Below are 14,437 nucleotides of genomic sequence, written 5' to 3' on the forward strand. Positions count from 1 at the left end.
CCAAGTGTGAATTGGTAGATTTCAAAAGTCCTTGAACGTCCTTGAAAACATTATATAGGATGTCCCGTGTGATTATACTCTATCAATACTTCAATACTACTTATATTATAAATACGGAGAATACTAACTTATTTTATAAATATGGAGATGTCTCTTAAAGAGTTCAAAGTTCGTATTAAATGTAAGCTTATAGAAAAGTCCTATTATAGTATAAAGGACTACGTAATCGATAAAAAAGCTTGGGTGTAAATTATTGCTCTAATCAGCTCTTCTAATAATTTAAAATGACATTGTGAGATGGTGATAACAAAAAAAAACACCCGGCTAAGTTTCTTCTTCTTAGACCAGGACGCGTTTGGAACCCTCGTAGCTTTAGTTTTAAGTTTTCGAATGTGGTTATCGCCATCTTGAATAAAGATATTTTTGACTTTGACTTTGACTTACGAAAGTTTGAATTGATGTTTGTTACATAATAACACCAGAGCAGCTGAACATCTGGATGAAATTAAACCGAAAGATGGGGTACAGCGCATAAGCTACTTTTTATCCCGGAAAAATGTACGGTTCCTGTGGGATAAATTTGTTTTAGAAGGACATGTTTTTGCTGTTTTAATAAGAATTTTCATGAAATCACTGTCAATAACTGGTAGTTATATAATAGTAACGAATTTTTATAAAATGTTGGAAAAAAGTCTTTTCGCATTATAGTATTTCTGAACTTGTAATAAAATCTCTTTGTATAACTATTAATTAGCAATACTATTTGTATCTGGCTGGTTTTGGTATCATTAGAAGTTTAAATTTTAAAGAATATAATTCCAAATTCAAATTAGGAAAATGTGAGATTTTTGTTTGTTTTTCGTACCGTGAAGATGAGATTTACTAAAATTTTAAAATTTTACTACAAAAAAGGTAAAAATGCAACGCAAGTCGTGAAAAAAATTTGCGATGTTTATGGTCCTAGTGTAGCGTATGTGAGAGTAACACAAATTTGGTTTAAGCGTTTTCAATCCGGAAATTTTGATGAAAAAGATGCACCTCGATCTGGTCGCCCTATTACGGATAAAATGGATGGCATTTTTGAAAATCTGGAGCAAGATCAGCATATCAGTAGTTACAACGTAGCTGAAGAACTGGGAATTGACCACAAAACAGTTTTGGCGCATTTGAAAAAAACTGGGTACACACAAAAGCTGGATATTTGGTTACCTCTGGGAAGGGCTTTGTTCAATATGAGCTGTTACCACCAGGCAGGTCCTTCGTTTCTGAACTCTACTGCAAACAACTGATGATATTAAAGCTAGAAGTTGAGTGAAAGCGGCCGGAATTAATCAACAGAAGGGGTGTGATTTTTCATAATGATAAAGCTAGACCTCACACATCTTTAGCGATTCAGTAAAAATTAAGAGAGTTTGGCTGGGAGGTGTTAATGCATCCGCTGTATAGTTACACCTTCAGATTTCCACCTGTTTCGGTCTCTTCAGAGTTCTTTAGGCAGTGTCAGGTTAACATCACGAGAGGACTGCCAAGTAGTTTTACTTGTCGCGGTTTTTTTGATAAGAAGCCCCAAAACTTTCTTTAGCAATATCGCAAAAAGTTATCGAACAAAATTGTACCGACATACTCTAGTTAAATGTAAATAAACTATATTAAAAAAATGATTTGAATTTTCTTAAAAAATGCGAAGAAACATTTTCCCCAACCTAATATTTATATTTGCTATCGGCACATGCAATCCAAATAATTTAATTGCATAGAAAAAAGGTATATATGATAATGATTTAAAGTTGTAGCAATATTGGGTTCATTCTTATGCAACACTGAAAAAATCGTTTTATTATCTGCTTTTGCGGCAGGTTGCGATCACGTTATTACTGTCACGATAATATGTTCTTTTTGCAGCCCCAACCAGACATCCTGCCGTACGGTCTCAAACCGAAAAAGAAGTGGGAAGTGGAAGGTCCACTCAAACGTGCCAATTGGAAGAATATTGTGCCACAGAAGATGTCAGAAAAAGCTTTCTGGGTTACGGTGAGAAAAATATTGATTAGATAAAATATAAAATGAAATTTGACAATTTAGATTTACTCATGTATTATTCTTAGGTACAAGAAGACAAGCTCGCGTCTCCGGATATACTCACTGGCTTAGCGGCGAAGTTCTCAAGTAAACCGGTCGCTAAGAGGAACGAGGACTCAGTCGATAGGTAAGTTTTATAGCTCAAGATTAGGTATTGCTTTTTTTTTATTGCTGTCATGTGCACTTTATAACATACATTTCAAGAAATTGATGGTTAAAAGATGTATTTAAAAAAAAGTTTTATGTCTTCACATTTGAAATCTCATAAGCTATCGCAAACTGAAAGTTTTGAACATTAAAAAAAACAGTTACGGAATTCGGAAGTCGAATTTTCTACGAACTTAATTTGCGAGACTTTCGTTTTCTAATTTTTGCGTCCTAGTATATAGTCTTGGGACGCAATTACTGAGAATTACTTATTCTAAAAATTATCACGAATCTTCATTGGTCAATGTTTAATCTGATCTTATTTATCGAATATTATTTATTTTTGCTGTACTAAAGTTTTTGATTTGTTTCAGAGTTCACACATTAAAAAAAGTGAAAGACCTCAAGGTCCTAGACAGCAAAGCTGCGCAGAACCTATCAATCCTTCTGGGTGGGTCCCTCAAACATATGTCTTACGAACATATACGATCATGTGTACTGCGCTGCGACACTACTGTACTTACTGCCAATGTACTGGATTTATTGATACAGGTGAATCATTACAATGTTATTTAATTTTGGGCAAGAAAGCGCTATGGTTTTATAAGTGAGAGTTCACGGATTCCCAGCGAGGAGGAAATTTGGAAATTAATAATTTCTGAATGTTTTTACGTCCGGTCTGGTGGGTGGGTCCATTGGATGTGATTTGTCGTCACCCCACTGAAAAAATATGATGTCAAGCGATATAACGTAATATCTTATATAGCCTCATCATTTATTACCAGGTGAGATTGCAGTTGAGGCCTAACTTGTGGAAAAATAACCATTCATCCACCCCAAACATTTCAATGTTAGAAAGCTTTAGCGCATTCAGTGAAATTCGTATCCTATCGACTGCGCCACATTTATGAAAACGTAGGTAGCTAGCGTAGAAAGCAGTGGCCATGTTACGTTTTTTTTTTCAAATCGCTGCCGGAGCACTTTACCTTATTTTTACTTCAATATTACATATTGATATTTTCACACCAAATGTCATAGTAAACTAAGGACCTCTTTTCTTAGCGGAAACTCAGGCCAAAAAAGTAGTCCTTTATGAAATAGCTCGACAGTTATTTAACAGTTATTTTTCTTTGTTCCCCAGTACCTTCCACCGGCGGATCAACTGAAAAAGCTTGCTGATCTGAAATGCAAGAGCGAGGAGTTGACCGAAGCGGAGCAATTCGCAGCGACTGTCGCCGACATAAAACGCTTAGTGCCTAGATTAAGGAGTTTAGCCTTCCGGGAGCACTATAGCGAGATCATTTCAGAACTTAAACCGGTGAGACGTAAAATTTTATTATACATTGTATAAAAGTAAATTTATTAAATGTGTCTGAAAGTATTTCTGTTTGTTTCACAAGGTGGTTCCAATATGCATTCCAATATTATAATTTCGGTTTAAAGAACCTAACTGAAACGTATATATTTGACAGTAGCATATTGTTTAAATACTCATTGGTTGACAAAAGTTTTAAATCTTTGAAACCAAAGAGGATACAAACACTACGTAAATAGCTTCAAACCACAATATCTTTATTTCTAGACTTTAATTGTGAGTTTTTAAAAAAAATAATGTTAAAGAACTCATATTCACCACAATAATTTTTTTTTCATTAGTAGACGCAAAAAGAAAAACTCAACAAAGATTTGTTTGGGAGTTCGCTATTGTTCTTTTATAAAAACTTGTTTGCGAAGAAGAGGTCGAATATCAAAATGATTATAGTTTGTTTGGACGAGAATGAATAAAGAAAAAAAGTTTGCTTTATTGTACACTAAGAAAAACATAGAATAATAACTTCTAATGACACTGAAATAAAAGTTGAATATGACGAGGTATTACGGTACAAAAGTAAAACACATGTTCTAAACATTTATTTTTATTCTTTAGGACATAGTTTCCGGCACGGCTGCGTGTGAAGAAGTGATATCAAGTCGAAAGTTCGCCAAGATTCTTGAACTCTTACTACTGCTTGGAAATTATATGAACACTGGGTCGAACAACGCAGGGGCATACGGTTTCGAAATCAGTTTTCTCACTAAGGTTAGTAGGATATTAATTGTCTATTATTGTAAGGTGTCTGGTGGGAGGCTTTGGCCGTGGCTTCTTACTACCCTACCGATTAAGACGTGCCGCTAAGCGATTTAGCGTTCCGGTATGATGTGACGTATAAACCGCAGTTATTTTTAACCCATACCCCTATATGGGTTGAAAATAACTGCCGTACTCTCTAACAGGTTAGCCCGCTACCACCTTGGACTGCATCATCACTTACCACCAGGTGAAATTGCAGTCAAAGGCTAACTTGTAGAACAATAAGATAAAAAAAAGTCATACATCGCTATTTAAAGTTGCTTAAGTAGACTACCATAAAAATCGGGGTGAAAAGCTTTAACTGGTTGCTACAATTCCCTTCTGGGTTTGCTGCAACCAGGGAACTATGAAAAAATTACTTTAGCCGAGTTGGAGCGCTCGGGTAGAATATGCCTATTAAACCCTAATTCGAGGAACTCCTATTATGTGTATCGGGGAAGACGTAAACTAGAAGGGCATTCCAGTAGTCCTTGAAATATTTCTAACAATTCGTAATAAAGATCGATTTAACCGGTTAACATTCGGGTTTCGCTGTGTGAGAGTTGACCAAGTTGATTGACCGCTCGTGTTTGGTCTCACAGTGCGGGATTATTAATTTCTATCACATGTTACAAGAAAAAAGTTAAAAAGCGTTTAGAAAACGCGTATTCTTTCAATACGCCAGAAAAGAGACAATTAACATTTAATAATAAATGAATAATTGATTTCACTAATAAATAATTTGACAGTATTCAAACTAACCTAGTCTAGCTTAAAACGAACCCAAATTAATATGGTTATAAAATGTCATTGTTACAGTTAACGGCAACAAAAGATCTGGAAAACAAACAAACACTGTTACATTATTTAGTAGATACGATAGAGGGCAAATTCCCAGATGTGCTTGCGTTCGCCGAGGAGATGCCACATATAGACAGGTATGTGTTAACTTCTTTTTACCAAATATTTAATTTATAAATGCATATTCTTTATATTGGCTGCCTCTATTATTATATCTTTGTTTATGTATAGGATTATTTGGTAAGAAGTACCTACTAGCTGTCCAGCTCCGCGCCGGAGCTTTTTTCTATTCTGCCTGAATGTCCCTAAGCGGTCGATACTAGTTTATTATAAATATCATGTGTGTGTTTATCAGCAATAGAGTTATACAAATGTGGAATGCCTTGCCTGAAGATGTAGTGACTGCAGAATCACTGAATCAGTTTAAGAATAGACTGGATAAACATCAAAAAGACAAAGAGCGAAAGAAATGATATAGACGCATCAGCGAAAGCTGCTTAGTCTATTATATAATAATAATAATAATAATCATCTGCTCTCTGAGAGAGGAAGCTTGTGCCCAGCGGTAGGATTTTAATAGGCTGCAGCTAATGATGAAATAAAATAAAGTAATTAATTAATTTTGAAGACCTCCCAGCACGGCTAGAATGTGCAGGAGAAAATTATCGCCCCGGGGAAAGGATGAAACTTAATCTTCTCCCACAGTTTTATCAGATCCCGTGCTTTAGCAGGTGGACGTTAATTATATTCCTTATCAGGGGATATAAATTTTGTCTCCTGCCTGTGCTAGCCATGCTGGAGTTGAATACTGTGATCTTATAAGTTTGGGACTCTCTCTCCGGTAGGGCCAGTCAAAGAATTTTTAATTTATGTCTGTCGAGTTTTTATTTTAATTTTTTAACAGATGTCATTATTTCCACAGAGCAGCACGCGTTTCCATGGAGAATCTCCAGAAAGCTCTAAAGAAGATGGACAACGATATAAAGGCTTTAGAGACTGACCTCAACAATTCGCGAGTGCCCCAGAGCCCTGAAGATCTGTTCCATGAGACTATGAGTGTATCCTTTTATATTTTATTTATTTTATGACGACGAATGTTTTATGAACAATTAAAAAAAATGAGCATTTTGCACTCCTCTATATATACTATAAGTGTGGGAAATTTCATACTCCTCCGTCCGCGCAATTATCGTACAAAGTTTTCGCTTTACGTATTAATATATAGATTCGCTTTACGTATTAATACATAGAATTTTGCGTAACTAACATCAATTAAAAAAAAAAACTTATAAAACTGAAACATTTTACTAAAAAAAAATTGTTTTTATTGGACAGCCGGTTGGCGCAGAGGGCGGCAACCCTGCTTTCTGAGCTCGATGCCGTGGGTTCGATTCCCACAACTGGAAAATGTTTGTGTGATGTACCTGGATGCTTTTAAGTGTCTGGGTGTTTATCTGTATATTATAAGTATTTATGTGTATTATATTCATAAAAATATTCATCTGCTATCTTAGTACCCATGACACAAGCTACGCTTAGTTTGGGCTAGATGGTCATGTGTGTATTGTCGTAGTATATTTATTTATTTACGAAACGGTGTGAGTTAGAATTTGTATCCTTAACGGAAGCACAGAATTTCGCCAAAGAGGCCCGCGAGCAGTGCGACCTCCTACACTCAATGTTCAGGAAAATGGAGGCCCTGTACTCCGAGCTTGCCGAGTACTACGTGTTCGACCCACACAAGTATACCCTGGAGGAGTTCTTCTCAGACATTAAAACCTTCAAAGACGCATTTGCGGTTAGTATTTTTTTTTTTAGTTGCCAGTGATGTCATAATATAGCTTCGGAAATCCTCATGGATATCCGCGCCACGAAAATTTTATGTTAGACATTGACTCAGTGGCGTGCACTTATACATGCGCAAAAGCATTGCCTACCCTAATTTTTTGATATAATTACATTTTATGCGATCTTCCTGCTTTATCAACACCCTGGTCAAAAGCTATATGCACGCACTGACTTAAACCCTACAGTGTTTCAACTCGTCGCCATCAATCGCAATCTACGCCGTATCTTCGCACTGCGGCCAACTGGACAACTTTATTCTTTTTATATAATAATTGATTGATAGCTCAACTGATGGTGAATGGAAAAACCATTGCCTATAAACAGAACAACACTTCCCAGGTCAAGCAAGGATCAAATCCTGTAAAGTATTTTTCAGTGTCTGTGCGTTTATTATAAGTATTTATAATAATATAATAATCTCTTTGTTTCAGGCAAAGCCCATATTAATAAATTTAAAACAACAATTAGTATTAGCTTATATACAATTACAGTATAAATTGATTGAAAAGGCATGTCATAAATATAAAATTAAAAAGACAAAATAATAAAATAAAAAATTATTTGTATATATTCATACAAATATTCATCAGCTATCTTAGTAGCCATAACACAAGCTACGCTTACTTTGGGGCTAGATGGCGATGTGTGTGTTGTCGTAGTATATTTATGTTTATTTATATTTATTACCCGGACGAGCTCTGCCACAAAAATTTTCAAAGAAGCTGTGCCCTTGAAGAGTCTTTGCAAGGCTCTTCCAGAGCTTACTCTGCGTTCTCTGCTGAAAGATTATGCTGGATTATTGACTAACCCTGTCATTGGGAGAGGCCTTTAGTCCAGCAGTGGAGTGTCATAGGCTATCGATGTCACCTGGCGGGCGGGTCTAGTCTAGTAATTACATTTTTTCGTGGTTAGCAACTAGGTCGAAATCCCATAATATTAAGAATTATAATGGGATTTTTATATTTAAGAAATATATTTGTAATCTTTTATTTTATGCAGACCGCTCACCAAGAGAACGTCGTGGCCCGAGAGACTGAGGAGCGAGCGAGGAGAGCGCGCGAGGCACGGGCCACGGCTGAGCGTGAAAGGCGGGACAGGCAACATCGGTACAAGCAGTTTGTTGACATGGAACAAGCGCAGGATGGTGTAATGGACAGGTATGTATTGGTTATTTATTTATTTATATTCTTTATTTGCGCACTACAAACTTAGAAAAGTTAGAGTTGCGTGCGGTAATTCGAACTCGGCCCCCGAAAATGAAGTCGAAGTCCTACCCACTGGGCTATCGCCGCATGTTTGTATTATACTATGCAGAAATAACTGTTATGTTCGTTGTATGAAATGTACATCCACAAAGTAACTTCTGCTTATATCAAATCTTATGTGAACATTTTTGTTACTAAAAACTTTACTTGTTACAGTTTGATGGAAGCCCTACAAAGCGGTTCGGCTTTCAGTCGAGAACGACCACGGAAAAAGGCGAATCCCAGAGTAGCGGGAGGTAAGACAGCAATTTATTTATTATTATTATTATTATAATAGTAACACCAATAGCTAATACTTGAATTAAATGATTTCGGATACTTTGTGTTAAATGTACGAACCGTTGTTTTTAAAATAAAAAAAATAATGATCCTTTGCAATTGACGGTCCATTTATTGCACCAGTTTCTAGACGGTTCGATTCCCACAACTGGAAAATGTTTGTGTGATGAACATGATTGTTTTACAGTGTCTGAGCGTTTATCAGAATATTTTAAATATTTATGAAACATTTATCATTTATCTTAGTACCCATAAGACAAGCTAGGCCTACTTTGATGCTAGATGGCGATGTGTGAATTGTCGTAATATATTTATTATTATTCATTATCCAATCGCTGAAAACGTGCGTTCATGACTCGTGTCGGTTATTATTACCATAACATACTTCAGTGCAAATAAATAAAAAAAATCATAGTGGTAAAAATAACCTCTATGCCTTAGAAGTTTAAGTATAGACATTGCATCTACACTTGAGAACTTGTTCTTAGCTCGATGATAAATACGGACCTTAGTCTCACAACGAAAGTTGAGACAACTACATCGGTGACCACCAATACTGATATAGTCTCCGATTATATGTCAGCCATCCATAGACATTAGATGAAAAAATTTAATCTATGGAAATCTTTTCTTTTTACCTGCGTAAAATGTACCTTGGCGGTCATGCTAGGTCGGTTTTTCGTGAGAGAACTTTACGTGAACACCAAAACACTATATCGTTAGATTATTGTATGTGTACACAAAATCATAGGGTTGAATGTTGCACGCACTTCATTTAGAGGATAGTGAAGAAGACCAGGGTTTGGTGCAAGCGATTTTGCACCGTATTGCAGGTACGAAAATCACTAGTAACGTAGAAATGCACAGTTTATAATTAATTAGTATCACATTAAATTTTTTTTTGTATTTTTTTATTTTGCTGATTAATCTTTCCATGGAGGTACGTCAGTACTTATTTTGTTTTATGATGCTTATTTTTACTATTCTGAATACTTTATTTCCCATTTATATAATAAATAATGATACACAAATATAGAAGTTTGCAAAGTCAGTATTATATCTAGAGCCATATTTAAAGACAAACTTGCAGCAAGAAAAATCTGCTTCAGATAGCTAAAGCTGCACTTATTCCTAAAGCAAATATTCAAATGAAATATAGGCGGTGTCATTGTTCCAACAATCTCAAGCTGACAGCCAATGACGATCTTATTGCGAGAGGAATCTCTTGTCTGAAAGTAGGATTTTCGAGGATGGATGTGTGCCCCCTTAAATATATTTTAATAAAATTATTTACTTTAAAAGTAGATAATATAACTCAATATTCTGTGAATATTTCAAGGTCTACCGGTAACTGTTATTAATATCAAGCAAAAACGATCAAAAATAATCATTGTTGTATTGGAGCCCCCTTAAATATTCATTTTATTCTGTTATTTAGTATTGGTTGTCAGTGGCAACCGAAATTAATTATCTTTGAGAATTTCTAACTATCACGGTTCCTGAGAAACAGTCTGGCGACAGACGGACGGACAGTGGGGTAGAAGTGATAGGGTCCCGTTTTGGGTACAGAACTTAATTAAAACAAAATTTAATTCCAAAAAGCAAGAATACGCCAAACTTTTCGTGACTTGAATTGAAATGAATATGTATATTTCACCACCAGTCAATAAGATTAAGACTATGTATCAAAAATGAATTTTGACCGTGATATTAGGAAATCCTTAGTAGACGTCCATCGGTCGATATATGATAATATTGTGTAGTAAAATAATTGTAAATGTTAAAAATTTAACAAAGCTTGCGCTAGCAAACTCTTGCTATTATTATATGCACAACTTACATTATTTTCAAATAACAGAGTCTGCCTCGTCCATGCGCTGCGGCCGACGCCGTTTGAAACGCACTTCGTCTCCAAAATTAGAACATTATAGACAAGTTTTTACATTTATAATTAAGCTTTTGTTGTCTTTAACATTATAGTATTATAGTATTATAACCTGTTTTCTATTTACTTTATCTTAATACTATAAAGAATCTAGGTAGGTTCTATATTACCAAATTAAAAATAAATGCTTGAATAAGATAAGATAAGATTTATTGGAGCTTTTTGAGACAGAGCTCGTTCCGGAAGTTCTACCGCCATGCTTATTTCTGCCGCCAAGTAGCATTGTTGCAATGCTTTGTTCCGGTCTGAAAGGCGTTGTTGCCGGTGAAATTACTAGCACATGAGTTTTAACATCTACACCTCATGTTGATGGGCACATGGCGAATTGTGGCTCTGTTTATAGGCCAGTGGGCCATCTGCTTTGTTCACCAATTATTATTATTAAGAAGAGCCCCCTGTTTATACATTAATAAACTATTTTTCAAGAACTGAAATTTCCTACAAATTTTTCGTATTATGAACATCTAGCTAAATTGGCTATACTCCGCGAAAAGCAGGAGAATCTGTTTCGGTTAATTACAATATCTTCAATCCTAATACTCAACACCAAACAGATCTTCGGCAATGTACCCTGTGAGATGTTGACTTAACAATCTCCTGAGGATGCTCCGGATTCGGAGTGAAGCATGCGTATAGGGTACATTGCCGAAGATCTGTTTGGTGTGGATTATAAGGATTGAAGAAATTATAAATTACACCATGCAGATTCTCCTGCATTTCGCGGAGTATAGCCAATTTAGCTAGATTTTCATAATGTATTATGGAATTCCGCAAAGTAACGCCTGCTTCTATCGTATCGTATCGTAATAAAATTAGCTTAAATCCCGTAGAACTGTAGTATCCTGTTTCCGGCTTTTGGTGTTGTTATGTTATTGTGTTTTTCCATGTACTTATCATAGACTCCATACTTCATGTAGCATGTTCCAGCAACTTTGTCAGCAATAATATGATTGTAATGGCGCTCTTAGTCCAGTACTCAGTAAAATTACCTCCAATTAGCTATGGTACAATTTGTGGTTGGTCTTAATTGCAATTTGCACATGGTCCGAAATTAATTAATAAATTCAATGAAGCTAAGTGATTATTTTACATAAACAAATATTTGTTTAAATTAATTTTGGAACATATGCGAGATGGTCCAGCCATTGGGCCAACCGTTAATTGGACCTATGATTCGCGGTTCGGACTTGAATGAGATAAGAATTGGGATAATCGCATATAAACACGTCAACCATTACTATACTCTCTACTTGAATTTTGTTTACTAAGACAGCTTTATTGCACATAACAGAAAAGCTATTAGAAAGAGAAACTTCTTAAATCTTGAATTAAAAAAAATGTCACGTTACATTTCACACTTTAACTTTAATTATGAGTTCATTAAGAAATAGTTAAGAACATAATAGATTTGATTACAAAACACGCGGTTCCTCTAGTGACGCTGACCACGCGTCTTGTATTAGTCTCTTTACGTTTTATCTTTCTTTCTTTCACAAAACGAAAACTGGCTTTAGTATTAACAAAATCGCTCATTAATTGACACCCAAAAATTTAACGAATCGCTTATGAGAAGTTTCACTTTAAAACAATAGAACATCACATGCAAAAAGTGACTTACCTTGTCACTAAAAGTGACCAAAGGCAATCCGTGCCTATGAGTCACGTTTAGTGATAAGCTCAGTACAAGATGTGCTCGCGCGCTTCTTCTACGTGTATCGAAATACTTGCACATTAGAGTAAAATGGATATTATTCAAACTGTATTAAAGCATAAATTTGCTTGCGTTGGTAAACTGTAAATCAGAAGTATAGGATTTGCAACTCAAAAACGCGAGACATTAGGCCCTTTTTACTTTGACTGTAAAGAGTTTGATATGCGAAAACGATTGCGAGCGAGCTAATCATGTACTAAGTTTATAGGACAAAATACATTCAGTATAGTATACATGCATATGATTACCCCACCAAAAAACGTTATATATTTTCTTTCAGCTGAACGAAGAGCACAGCTGAACAGGTCAAGGTCGCGGTCGGGGCTGACCGGACTACTTACGACTCGGGAACTGACCAAGTAAGTTGCATTGAATATGCCGGCATGAACCACCGATTTCAGAAGTGTGATCCTATATATGTAGGATCCCACTTCTGACATCGGTCTAATTATGATACCCGATCAGATTATTGCTTTAGCCAGGTTTAGGATAGCATCATACCCGCAAGCTATATCCTAGTCGGGAGATATATGTCAATGATAGAAAGAGAGACTGCTCTCTGACTGTTTACTTAGTCGACGGTGTGAATGTTAACTTTTATTTATATGGTATCGACTCAGCGCCATCTAATTACAATACTGGGAAACCGCACTGTTACTAGATCTTTTCATATCATATAAATTTTAGTTAACTTAATTAGTAAAATAAGGTAGAAAATATCTCTTGCCACTCTGATGTGCCCCGTCCCAACTCCTGCCGTGTAAGAATACGGTACTCATCACTGTGCCAGGAAGGTTGTGAAATGATTTTAATACTATGCCAGTTTAGCTATTCCATAAATTTAATTGTGCTGAATAAAATTAAACAATTTGACAGTTGCTTTACTAATTTAATTAGATAGAAAAATTCTATTATAATAATAAGGATTACAAAAGCTTGGGTATGAATTGCTCTAACTTCATAGCTAAACATTAAGTCGAATGTAAGATGGTGATAACAAAAAAAACCTGGCTAAGTTTGTTGTGGGCTCTTTTTAGACCAGAGCGCGTTCGGAACCTTCCTAGCTTTCGTTTTAAGTTAACGAATGCAGTTATCACCATTACCTAACATTAGTGTTAAATTGTTAATGTTTGAAAGTGCCTTTAATAAGGTCTACATGAATAAAACATTTTTGAATTTTGTTATTTTTTTTTCCAGTGAGTTGCTGAGTAACGCGTGATGGCTTTAACAGTGATATTAGTGCGATATACTTTAGTTTATAAGTTATTTTATTATACACGGCGACATTTTTTTTTACTTAGTATGGCAACCCGGCTTACTGCTTTAGTCTAATACCAAGTTAAATAAATTAGTTTTTAATAACACATATCATAGGAATGTTTATTCGGTGCATTAAGAAACACCCTGTTGGGAATTGCGACTGCAATGGACAGTAGCTATCACTGTTCTCATATTTAATGTAGCGATAAAGTATATACACGATACGTTCTTTATTCGACGATTAGCTGCTTTGCTTATAAATTCCAACCTGCAATGTATTTAAGACATATGTTTTTAAAATATTTAAAAAATAGTAAAAACAAACAATCCTAAAGAAAATATTTTTTAAATTGTTTTTATTTCTTATAAAACCGTTCTAACCTTAAAACATACTTAAACTTATAACACCCTTCCCCCCATACCCTACGTTTTTTTCTAACTGTTCTTATAGCCAGGTCTGGTAGCCAATCTAAGGCGAATGAAATGTCACCGTACTCGTATACCTTTACGAGAAAAAACATACGGCCTATTTCGTGATTTGTATAAAATGTATTCAATAAAAGGAAAGGCGTTTTTATACGAGGCCTTATGAAACAATTAATTATTATTAACCGACATAGAAAAAAATGCTTCTAGTGCATTAGATCGAGTGATTTGAAAGTGACAAAAAAATTTATGGGTTCCACGATCCAATTGCAAAATTAAAGAGGCGTGGGGCACATAGTTACGAGATCCGAAGGACTGGGATGCGTATTTAATTTCCGTTCATTTAGATGTATTTTATGTGGCAATTTCAATAGAAAAATTAGAAGTAAACTTCGTATACAAATGCCTAAAACAATACTTACTAATGGAAAATGCAGGCTATTAACCGAGCAGAACGCATTTTCTACGTTGTAAGAGGCGAACGGAACGTAGTTCTAATAATGCAAACAGTGTTAGTTGTATAAAATCTGTTTACACTGGGTTACGCAAGTTAGTGAATTAGAAAA

General features: G+C 35.3%; 1 protein-coding gene across 6 annotated transcripts in view; it reads left to right on the forward strand.

The window, feature by feature from the left end:
* The window catches only part of LOC120628458 (protein diaphanous), a 53,349-nt gene extending 39,557 nt beyond the window's left edge, over nucleotides 1–13,792 (forward strand). For 5 of the 6 annotated variants that reach the window (XM_039896843.1, XM_039896839.1, XM_039896838.1 and 2 more), the window contains 12 exons: nucleotides 1,903–2,031; nucleotides 2,106–2,206; nucleotides 2,601–2,778; nucleotides 3,368–3,544; nucleotides 4,154–4,306; nucleotides 5,156–5,274; nucleotides 6,060–6,195; nucleotides 6,771–6,935; nucleotides 7,985–8,142; nucleotides 8,407–8,486; nucleotides 12,466–12,544; nucleotides 13,383–13,404. In XM_039896843.1, coding sequence (XP_039752777.1) covers nucleotides 1,903–2,031; nucleotides 2,106–2,206; nucleotides 2,601–2,778; nucleotides 3,368–3,544; nucleotides 4,154–4,306; nucleotides 5,156–5,274; nucleotides 6,060–6,195; nucleotides 6,771–6,935; nucleotides 7,985–8,142; nucleotides 8,407–8,486; nucleotides 12,466–12,544; nucleotides 13,383–13,404 — 1,497 coding nt within the window. Of the gene's footprint in view, nucleotides 1–1,902; nucleotides 2,032–2,105; nucleotides 2,207–2,600; nucleotides 2,779–3,367; nucleotides 3,545–4,153; nucleotides 4,307–5,155; nucleotides 5,275–6,059; nucleotides 6,196–6,770; nucleotides 6,936–7,984; nucleotides 8,143–8,406; nucleotides 8,487–12,465; nucleotides 12,545–13,382 lie in introns of all 6 variants that reach the window. The other variant, XM_039896837.1, reaches the window with a different exon arrangement.
* The last annotated feature ends 645 nt before the right edge of the window (nucleotides 13,793–14,437 follow it).

The sequence above is a fragment of the Pararge aegeria genome, chromosome 12 (genome assembly GCF_905163445.1).
Source record: "Pararge aegeria chromosome 12, ilParAegt1.1, whole genome shotgun sequence".
In the NCBI taxonomy this organism is placed as follows: Eukaryota; Metazoa; Arthropoda; class Insecta; order Lepidoptera; family Nymphalidae; genus Pararge; species Pararge aegeria.